The sequence below is a fragment of the Doryrhamphus excisus genome, chromosome 6, assembly GCF_030265055.1.
Source record: "Doryrhamphus excisus isolate RoL2022-K1 chromosome 6, RoL_Dexc_1.0, whole genome shotgun sequence".
Lineage (NCBI taxonomy): Eukaryota > Metazoa > Chordata > Actinopteri > Syngnathiformes > Syngnathidae > Doryrhamphus > Doryrhamphus excisus.
The window spans coordinates 13626635-13638044 of record NC_080471.1 but is presented as its reverse complement, the minus strand read 5'-3'; the positions used below and the strand labels follow the sequence as shown (position 1 = coordinate 13638044).

At 41.3% G+C, this 11410-nt stretch overlaps 1 protein-coding gene across 2 annotated transcripts; it reads left to right on the top strand.

Moving 5' to 3' along the window:
- The first annotated feature begins 185 nt into the window (after positions 1-185).
- On the top strand, positions 186-10697 carry taf3 (TAF3 RNA polymerase II, TATA box binding protein (TBP)-associated facto). 2 transcript variants are annotated; one of them, XM_058076337.1, is made up of 7 exons: positions 186-335; positions 1465-1707; positions 3327-5131; positions 5197-5279; positions 5994-6261; positions 6337-6443; positions 8936-10697. In XM_058076337.1, the coding sequence occupies exons 2-7, from the start codon at positions 1680-1682 to the stop codon at positions 9048-9050; spliced, it is 2406 nt and encodes an 801-aa protein (XP_057932320.1). In that variant the 5' UTR covers positions 186-335; positions 1465-1679; the 3' UTR covers positions 9051-10697. The 2 variants fall into 2 exon arrangements, with proteins under 2 accessions (XP_057932320.1, XP_057932319.1); XM_058076336.1 differs by lacking the exon at positions 186-335 and adding an exon at positions 360-1239 and having other exon boundaries at positions 8936-10696.
- Positions 10698-11410: the final 713 nt, after the last annotated feature.

The window sequence follows — 11410 nt, the reverse complement described above, 5'->3', positions numbered from 1 at the left end:
CATACTAATGGACAATTTGGAGTCGCTAACATGCATGTTTTTGGAATGTGGGAGGAAACCGGACTATTATTAGTATTATTATTGTTGTAATTGTTGTAGTATAGTATGTAGTATAGTAGTAGTAGTATTTGTTTTTTTATTTTCTATTTTACTTTGACATACTTTGGTGAGCACAACGTTGTTTCCGGGTTCACCCAAATCACTGACGGTTGCCTTGACGTCACTCGGTGACGGGTGAGAAGTGAAAAATGGACGACGATTAGTGTTACATCACATAAAAGTTGGCAGTTTTTACTCCTCGTTCATCAAAACGGCAGTGACTACTTTACGGTTTGGTGCGTTATTTTTTCGACCATTAATACGAAAACGAAGTATAGTACATCGCAGCGCATTCATTTTGTGGCCGTTTGTTATCACGTGATTTTTATGCTGCGTTCAAGTTACCTCAGTAATGATACGTCACAGCAAGTTGAAACCAAGATGGATGCCTCCGTGGAGTAGTGTCGGAAAAGATAGTAGTACTAGATATGGAATGAAGGGGTGGTAGGAACTATAGAGATAACATTTATTGTTTTAAAGAGCAAGTATCATCTCACTTATTACGAGGTACGACCTCAAAGTGTTCTGTCGAAAGTCTTTTAAAAAAGCATGGCTGACAACCACGATAAGATAGCATTTGTTCATTAAAGAGTCAATGCTGCAGTCTTGACAACAAAGCTTTATTGTGTAGATTGTATCGATTTGTTTAGTGGTTTGGGAACTTTTTGCTATGAAATATCTGGCTTCCCAGTTTTAATGGAACGCAACATGACACAAACCCAGCAGTACTGCGCAGGGGTCGACGCAGGGCCCATGAGCATGCGCAGTGAGCATTTCGGGGATCGGTCTATCGAATGAATCAAGATGGCGACTCTGGCAAAACCGCCAATACACTTACTGAAGTAGATGAGCAAAATTAACCTCCTTAGCGGGTTACCTCACGCCCCGCTGGGGGTTTGGTCGAACATGAAGATCTGGAGCATGCATTGGAGACGGGATTGACCGGGATTTCAGACCGTAAATAAGTCAGCGAGATGTGCGAGAGCTATGCCCGCTCGCTGCTGCGTGTTTCGGTGGCGCAGATCTGCCAGGCTCTGGGCTGGGATGCGGTTCAACTCACTGCTTGTGATCTGCTGTCCGATGTGCTGCATCGATACATTCAGCAAATGGGCAGAGTGTGTCATCGATACTCTGAGCTCTGTAAGTGCATCTCATATATTCCCCGATTACATGTTTTGCTCGTTTACTTGAGTAGACGATCACGTTGTTGTCTGCAGACCAGCGCCCCTAGCTGAATTTGAATAAAAATACAGTAGGAGCACAGCATGTGCTATGTTACCCCATAACTACACCAATTCTACATTAAAGTCAAATTAAACAGTTGTCTAATGTGTGTTGTGTATGTTGCCCCTGTTTTCTTCTCAGACGGGAGGACAGATCCCGTCCTGGAAGATGTGAGCCAGGCTTTCAGGCTGCTGGGAGTGAGTCTGACTGAACTGGATGACTATGTCAACAACCTGGAACCTGTGGCCTTCCCCAATCAGTTGCCAACCTTTCCTGTCAGCAAGAACAATGTCCTGCAATTTCCTCTGCCCGGCGCTTTTGACGTGGAAGAAAGAAAGGACTATATTCCAGATTACATGCCACCCCTGGTCTCTTTACAAGAAGGTGAGTTGTTTGTGCTTGTCATGTTGATGGGAAAATAAGGTACAACATATCCGTCCACTTTAAGGCAACTCCGGCCGAATCCTTTTTGTTTACATTCAACTGGAACTCTTGAAGGTTGGGCATTAGGAGCTTGTTTTCTACTTTCCAATAGTATGGAATACACCACAAATACAACATGAGAGTTCCACTATGTCATTATTATCAATACAATACTTGCATAAAAACAGGAGTTCAATATTTCCTGTTAAAAATGTTTTTCTGTAAATGACATTTTTTAAAATGCTTTGGAAGACATGCTAGCAGCATACATAGCGTACATACACAGCTCTTTCAATCATTTTCTATCGAAGTTACCATAAAAAAACAAAAACAAAATCCTACAGGGTTGTGAATACAGAAACACAAATGGAAAGGAGATCTACTATCCGTTAGGTCAACTCTTCTGTATTACACAAATGGTCAATGACTTATGTCTAATTAGTTGCTAAATCCTGTCCGTATCCCTGCAGAGACATGTTGCTTGAAGGCGGCCGTGGTTTTCTTTCTTTTTTCTTTTTTTTTTTACGGATCTTGCCCAAATTTCATAGACATGTGCTTGTCAGTCCCCTAAAGATGTATACAAAATTTCGTTGTGATTCGGCTAAATACCCTAATGTAACAGTGGGAGTTTTGTAGAACACATTGAGATGGATGAGAAATTTCAAATCAGCCCGTCTCTTGGGGGACAAAATTTGGCGTTCACAGGGTTCTTACGGATTTCACATTTCAACATTCCACACTTTTCCCATTCTCAGTAAATCGAGATGCAGCAATCGATCGATGAATCAATGATGAATCTATTAATCAATTAATCTACATCTATTTTGGTACTCAATTAATCATCTTTTGATTTAAAAATGTAAATATCATCTGATTTCAGCTTCTCAAATGTGAATATTTTTTAATTTCCTAAGCCATCTTAGTGTTCTAGAAAAAACGATATTCACAGACATCAACTTTGACTTAGGAAAACGGTGATCAAACCACTAACTGTGTTTGGTTCCTATGATTTAGTCCGTCCTTCTAGGACCTAACCGATTACTCTGTAAACTGAAACAATAAACTTTAGATTAGTTGATTAAGAAAATAGTTAGTTAGTTGCAGCTCTAGTATTATGTAAATAATTAATGGTTGGTTTTCATTATTCTGAATATAAATGCCATGATGTCATCATAATTTCCAGAAGATTATAGCTTGATAATGTAGCTCATCGGGAATAAGAACTGAGGTGTGGCCGTTCCCAAATGTTTTCGGGGATGCGTGTTCTCACACAAACTTCTTAGCTGCAGAAAAAACAGATCTATCCATTTCTTTTCTTCTCCGTACTTGTCCTTACTTTCCATACTGAAGTTAGAACCCTGAATTTGATAATAGCACTAGAATGTGGTTTATTTAAATATTACATATTACCCCAACACCGCAGTTGGGTGCATGTTTTGACACACTTTGGCCCCTTTGTGTGCAGCGGTTCTGGAGTAGAAGGAGAAAATACATACAGTCATATAAATGTAATCAGTAAGTTTTCTTACAGTTCATGAAGTCAAGTTAATTCTTATGTGTTTGTGTCATTACATTTTCAGAAGAGGAGGAGGAAGAGGTCCTTCCCGACATGGGTACCTCTGCCGAAGCTATGCAGGTGGCGCTGGAGGAGGACGAGGAGGAATTCGAAGACGATGAGACTGTCAATGATGAGAACCACCCGCTGAAGAGGTCCCTGGACAGCCCCAATGCGGATATGGGCATGATGCCTACATCCAAGCGGCCGAGAATGGTTCCTGGCCTGAGCCCAGAATGGGGTGTGGAACCTAGGGAGCCCCTAACATCCCTCAACCCTCAGCGTGTACCTCCTGGCATAATGCCCTCTCACGATAGCCTTGACCCCATGTCACCTGAAGCACCTTCAGGAGCCATGCCCTCCTTCAGACCTCAGCCTATGATACCAAAATATCCTGATCAGAAGGCCCTCGCCACCCCTGGGAAAAAACCCAAAGTCTCATCACCTGGTAGACAAAGGACTAAGTCCCCTAAAGGGTTCATTGCTACCTCAGGGGGTGGCAGTCCCATCCACTCTCCCAAACATTCTAAGGAGAGGAAAAAATCTCCAGGTCGGACAAAGAGTCCTAAAAGTCCCAAGAGTCCCAAGATGGTTCCGGGCAAAGCACCTCCACCTCAGGGTAAGGTAGACAGCATGCACAAGCTGCCGTTATCTGTGCTGAGTGAGAGGATGGGGAAAGAGAACATCCACATGCGGCAGAATGTGGAGGACAAGGAGTTGGCTGAGGGCTCCTTCCTTAAAATGGAGCCTGATAACGCAGCCATCGATGATTCAATCAGCGCTGTGATTGCCAGAGCATGTTCCGAGCGAGATCCAGATCCCTTTGCCTTCTCCTCGGGCTCTGATTCTGACAGCAACAGCTTCTCCAGCCCCAGGAGACTGACCATTATGGAGCCGATGACACCCAAAGCGCCGATGGGAGCTGCCGGCATTTCCGCCAGAGATATATCGACACCGCTTCATATGCAGCTTCACCCCGGCCAGGGAAAGTGGACCATGGATGACTCGATCAACGAGGTGATCCGAAAGGTGCACCAGCCGCCCAATCACGAAGAATATGTCTCGTCCGGGTCGGCTTCGCCTCCGACGCCTGAACCTCTGCTGAAGGTTTTTGAGGAGAAAAGCATATTTGTGTCACCGGTGGACGTCAAGAAGAAGCTGAAGAAAGAGCTCAAGACGAAACAGAAGAAAAAGGAGAAGGACAAACCCAAAGACAAGGAGCGGGAGAAGGACAAGAGCAAGCTGAAAGAAAAGAACAAGGACAAGAACAGGGAGAAGAACAAGGACTTTTCCAAGGATGGCAATCTTCTGTGGAAGGAGTTTGGTATGAAGGATGACGAGCACTTGAGTCAGCGAGACTTCAGTCTGCCTGAGGGCTCCATCAAGATCAAATCCAGAGAGGGAGAAGGCCCGAAGAAAGAGAAGGAGAAACACAAGGACAAAAAGAAGGACAAGGAAAAGAGTAAGAAGGACAAGGAGAAGAAAGACAAGGGCAAAGACAAGAGCAAGGACGACAGGCAGAAACAAGCTGCCCTGGACCCCATCGCTTTGGGGGAGGTCTCCGCCCTCTTTAGCCCCTCCTCCTGCCTGCGTCTTCCCCCCATGGTCCCTATCCTCCAGGATAGCAAGGATGGGAAGAGCAAGGAGAAAGACAAGAAGAAAGACAAGAAGGAGAAAAAGAAGAAGAAAGACAAGGAGAAGGACAAGGAGCGAGAGAAGGCCAAGGAAAAGGAGCGGGAGAAGGAGGAAAAGAGAAAGGAAAAGGAGAGAGAGAAAGAAAAACGGGAGAAGGAAAAGGAGAAAGAGAAGGAGAGGATTCGATTGGAAAAGGTATGTTTTGTTGGGATTTTATCTAATTGTGTGTTTTGCGGTACACGTAACGGTTGTTTTCACAGGTAAAGGTGGACACTCCAGTCGTGGTTCCTTCTCCTGTCATTCCCAGATTGACGCTTCGAGTGGGAGCAGGGCAAGACAAAATGTAAGCGTTTACATCATTCCATCATCTCTTCTATAACTAGCATAAGCTATGATTGCATAGCCATATATGTAATATAGCAAATCAAGCAAATACCCAGGACTTAAATTTGCTAGGTTGCTTTGAGTCCTTGTGTTTATCTCTATAGTGCAAAGTGACAGTTTTTGATAACTGGTGGGGGGAAATGCACATTGATTAGAGATGTGGATGCTTATGTGCTCATACAGGCGCAATTCCATCATTACCATATGTTTTTTTTTGGAAGTGTAATGTCTAACATTTAACCTTGATACAGGAATTTAGACAGTTTAGAATTGCTTCTACTAAGCCCTACTGGGAATGGTGCTTTGTGTCCATGAGCTGAGCTTTGTTTGTGTATGCCTGCAGATTTTGTGGCTCCAGGGAGCGCTATTATGCATTTTTGCCACTTTTTACACTTTAACTCTACATTTGAGCAATATAATAGTAGCCGTATACGACACACAGCAACGTAACATTAAGGAGAGGAATGGAAGGACACAAACGCAACACTATTTTAGCACTGTCAACCACAGTGCTAACATGACATTCACATTTCAACCTCATGCTAGGTTAGCCTACTCGCTGAGAAAAAACTGATCAAATGTGCAGTTTTTTTTTAAAATATATGTACATTAATTAACTGTTCATTACATGTAATAGTTGATCATGGTGTACTCTCTCTCTGTCTCCACCTAGTGTTATCAGCAAAGTGGTTCCAAACTCGGAGCCAAAAACACCAGTGCCCAAGCCCCCTGCTACCAAGTCCACACCCAGCAATCGCCCTCGGTCGCCTCCTCCACCTCCTATCCTTTCCCCAGTCATACCTTCTCTGCCTCCACCTCCCTCACCGTTGCCTCCAACTCCTGTCCCATCGTTGCTCCCGCCGGCCCCTCTACTGTCTCCCGCCGCTTCCCTCAAAACGCCCGTTCGCAGCGTCGTCACCGAGACGGTCAGCACGTATGTGGTGAGTGCACACTTCAAAGATGTCAATGACGGTGCAAAGAGACTGCGTGTTAGTATTGCGTGTCGTCCACATGAGATTCGTGATGAATGGGGCAATCAGATCTGGATCTGTCCTGGATGCGACAAACCAGACGACGGCAGCCCCATGATAGGATGTGACGACTGTGATGACTGGTATCACTGGTAAGGACGTTTTTACTACATCCTATTAACACCTATTACATCCTACTCACCTCCGTTAATTGACTGCTAACAATATAGCACACCATGTTACTTCTACTCCCATGTTCTTTGCAAAAGTGTTTTTGGGATGGTGCGGCTTACACTAAAGTCATGTGGGGGGGAATCTATTGTGGCTTACTTATGTGTTCTATAAAACTAAGACAGTAACAACGTCACATTAAAAGCACAAAATGAATACAGACACACCATCCACCAGTACAAGCCTGGAGTTTTTCCAGAGAGAAGACTATTACGTCGCTATTTGACGTGTGTAGTAAAAGGCCGTGTGCTAGCATGAATTAATGTTAGGTTGTGCACCAACAACTACCGTATGCACATTATCACTGCGTAACATCCTCAAAACTTACCTTTATGTATTTCCACATAGTGTCAGCATTTGGGACCAAATAAGCATTGAAAGAAAAATGGTACAAATACAGTATAGTTTATAGTATAGTCTATCTGTGTAGCATGGGGGAAAGCACAGGCACAATGGTGCATTGAAGGACCGTCAAACTGTCAACAGACAGCATAAACATAAAAAATTATAGGATTTATTTTTTAAATAAAACGACGGCCCATATTTCCAAAATGTATAAAATTTAGATAGATAAAATTTTATGTAATTATCTACAAATGTATTTTTTTTTATTTATTTTTCAATAATTGCATCTGAAAGCATCCAGCGGCCCAGTTCGACCCCATACATAGACCGTTGGGGGGCACTTTGATGATTTTAGGACCACTGCAAAAGGCTAGTCAAAGAACCTCTCTATATGACATGAGCACCCTGCTGTTTTTAAGGATGTTGCTGTCAAAGGTCCTTCATATAACAGGAGAGCTTTGCAGACTGACAGCAAAAAACGCTAATCAAAGATTAGACAAGCACTCTTGTTTCTAAGGATCGAGTATTCAAAGCTCCTTCTACGACACATGTGCTTTACAGTCTTTAAGGACTAACAGCAAAATGATTCTTATTATGACGGGAGCACTGTTTTTTTTTTATCATTGCTGCTTAAAATCTTTCATGGCCCAGTTCTGGCTTGTGGACGGGACTAAACTAGTGGTTGGGGAACGCTCTTCTGTGTGAAAGGAACGCTGCTGGTTTGAAGTACCTATGGCAAAAACACAAGTCAAAGATCCCCTGTATCAGTGGTTCCCACACTTTTTATAGGGGTGTACCCCTTCAGTCATTTGACTGGAAGCCATGTACTCCCTACTCTTGCACACTGAAAAACAAACCATACAATGAAACATCTTTGATATATTATTAAATATTTTATATTATGACATTATATATTAAAAATAATGTAAAATAATGTGTCTTATTTTTCAACTGCACATGTTGGCTACTAATTTAAAACTGATGGGCTTTTAGAGAGGTAAGATATCTCCTGGCAGGTTTGTCGTCTGTTTGGTGAATTTATTTACTGTATATTATTGACTATTATTGTTATTATATACTATAACAAGTTGTGGTAAAGTGTGGTGAACTGTGATCTCAGTAACTAAATAGTCAGTACAACACAACTACCCTTACATGTAATGGAATCATTACAAATAATTATGAAAACAAAGGCACACAATGTACACAAGTCAATAAGGAAATAATTCAATATGAGGCTTATTACTCATATGAGTACATAAAGCATGAAATTATGCACAAAACAAACATGTACAGCAGCACAGAGCTAACATTAAACCTCACTTCTGTGCATTTACACACAGCATTAACATTTGTGAAGAAGGATGGGGTGAAAGGAAGAATAGAAAATGTCTGCATCGTCTTGAGAATTTCATACACAAGTCTCAATCTGCATCACACATGGTGCGGTCAAGGACCGTCAAACAAAGTGGCCACAATGCCCGAAGAAGACACATTATTAGTGAAAGCATAAATTTACTTACATGTGCAAAATTATAGGCTTTCTAACATAGTCATTGCTTCCAGTTAACAAATTGCAGACTCATACAGCTCAGAAAACACACTCATTAGTCACAGTACCATGTAAGACCATTTCATGTAAATTATCTTGAAAAAACTTTGAATGCATGTCATCATCAAACTTACTTATTTGTTTATCTAACACACACACACAACAATGAACAACTTCATGCTGTTCCCTTTCTTTTGCACTGTACTACTTTGTGGCTGTACATGAGGCGTTAGAATGTATTACATAAATCCCAGAGTTTGATGCTTATATATTCATATCCGTATGTGCATACCCTACGTTGGGAACCTAGGCTTTGTAAGTCAGGAATATGCTGCCATTTTTAAGGACATGCTACAAAAACGAAGTCCCAAGATCTCCTGTATGACAAGAGTCCACTGGCATTTTTAAGGACCTACTTGTCAAAGATGTGACAGGACCTACTTTAAAAAGTGTTCCGGACCAAAATATAACACATTTTGACAGGGATCGTGATGTTCTCTTATGTTCTCCACTTAGGCTTTGTGTCGGCATCCTCACAGCGCCCCCTGCAGACCAGCAGTGGTTTTGTGTCAAATGTTCCAGCAAGAAGAAAGACAAAAAACACAAGAAGAGGAAACACAAACTGCATTGAGACTATGCAACAGCAGAAAACAGCACATTTTGAGTGCGTGCGTGTGTGTGTGTGTATGCGTGTGTGTGTAGGTGGGGACATTTGTTGGACACCATTTGGCACTGCTGTAACATAAAAAGAAGAAAAACAACATGGCTGACAGCAACTTGTGATGATTTTTAATGATGTCAGCGTGGACCACAAGGCAAACTGGCGAGAGACGAAAGGCTTTGCTTGCTGAATGCTGACATATCCCGTTGTAGGTGATCATGGCCGCTTATGTGAAAGATGACAACGAACATCCACGTCTTCTTTTCTGCTCTCGAACTTTCATGCCTTCCTTCAATGTAATGTACATAATTATGACGGCACCCTAAGTGTATAAATGTGTAAATACCAACTACTACCAAGCCAAGTGCATTTTGTTCTTAGGAAATTACTTGCTAAATCAAAAATTTTTAACTCAAAATTAAGCCTCTGTAATTTCTGTACATTTTTTTAAATTTAAAGTTTGTATTTTATTTCTCCAGTCCTAACCCACCCCCATTTTTTTGTTGTTTTTTTTTTGTTGTTTTTTTTTGTCCTGGAGTCATACTGTAGTTGTACTTGTGATGTAATTCATTTCAGTGATGTTTCAATATTAAAGGTGAAAACAGTCTGTGCACTCACACAGACTTTAAGACATACATCATCATCACCATCACAATTTTACTGATTTTCACTCATCTGATTATACACTTCCCTCCATTCAGCTCTTTTTTTTATTCTTTGTATTTGCTTTACACAAAAAAATTGAAATGATTTTGACAAACCATGCTTCAGAAATTGTTTATTTCAACACAATATTATTTCTTGATGGAGTTTGACACTCCCTGTTCTCCTCATGCTTGTGTAGATTTTCTCTGGGCATAGTCCGTCATCATCCCACGTGGAAGTGGTACTTTTTTTTTTTTTTTTACCAGGATGAGGAAAAAGGCATATTAACTTCTCATTCAATAATTGTCGTTACAGCTTACATCCTAAAAACCAAAATATGACCCCCAAATCTTAGTGGTGCTGACGGTTTTATTCTATTCTTCATAAGGCCAAACCCTATTAAGTTCTTGTTAGTGATCATGATTGACTGCAGTTGATAGTTTCTCTTATGGTACTCTGGCTTCCTCATAGCAAATATATACATTGGTATGTCCAAGTCCTGACCAGATTTCTATAGAAATGCTTTGGCATGACCTTAAAAAGGGGGGTTCATCCTGCAAAAACCCTCCAATGTGGCTCCAAAATTCCTCCACAGACTCATTGCAAGTTATCCCAAACGCTTGATTGTATTTGTTGTCGCTAATGGTGGCCCACCTAGTCATTAGATTTAGGGGGCAATCACTTTTTCACACAGGGCCGTGTAGGTCTGGATTTTTTTATCGCTTAATAATAAAAACTGCATTTTGTAATCAGCTGTGTTATCATTGCCTAATATTTAAATTAGTTTGATGATCTGAAACAACGACCAGTCCAGGGTGTATGCCGCCTCTTGTCTGAAGTCAGCTGGGATAGGCTCCAGTAAACCCCTGTGACCCCTTTATGAGAATAAGCGGTGTAGAAAATGGATGGAAAAATATGCAAAAAATGAGGAAGGGGATAAATACTTTATCACACCACTGTACATACATTCACTTCAATTCTTACGTAATGTTGAAGCTTTTTGAATTTTTATCTTGATAAGGCCAAGCCTGAATAACTTTCAGTGATTGTAATCAACTGCAACCAACAGTTTTGTCTAATCTGGCCTCCTCACACATCTCTTAAATAAAAATATTCATATATTCGCTTTATTTTTTTTTTTTTACCTATTAAGGCCAAGCGTTTTAACTTCCTGTTAGTAATCATTGTTGACTGTGATTGTTAGTTTCTCTTCCGGGACTCCAAGTTCCTCCCACGGCCCCAAACTAATGATATGCTGTCCATACATTCACCTAAATCCTTTAAGTGGTGCAAAACAATACTGCATGTTGTGTTGAGCTGTGTTATCATTGCCTAATATTTAAATTCTGAAACACCGACCAGTCCAGGGTGTACCCTGCCTCTCGCCCGAAGACAGCTGGGATAGGCTCCAGCATACCCCCGACCCTAGTCAGGATATGCAGCATAGAAAAAGAATGGATACTGAAATGCTCGTGGGGGTTAGCATTGTGTTTCAAGTTTAGTTTTTCCCTGAGCTCATATCTCCTCTCTTGTAGACATTTTGGGGTAACAGGTTATTGTTCACTTTATACATTATTTTAGCTGTTTGAAAATGTACTAATTTTTTTTAACTAAAAATAATCTGATATCATAATATATCATTCATTCATTTTCTATACCGCTTAGTCTCACGAAGGTCGCAGGCA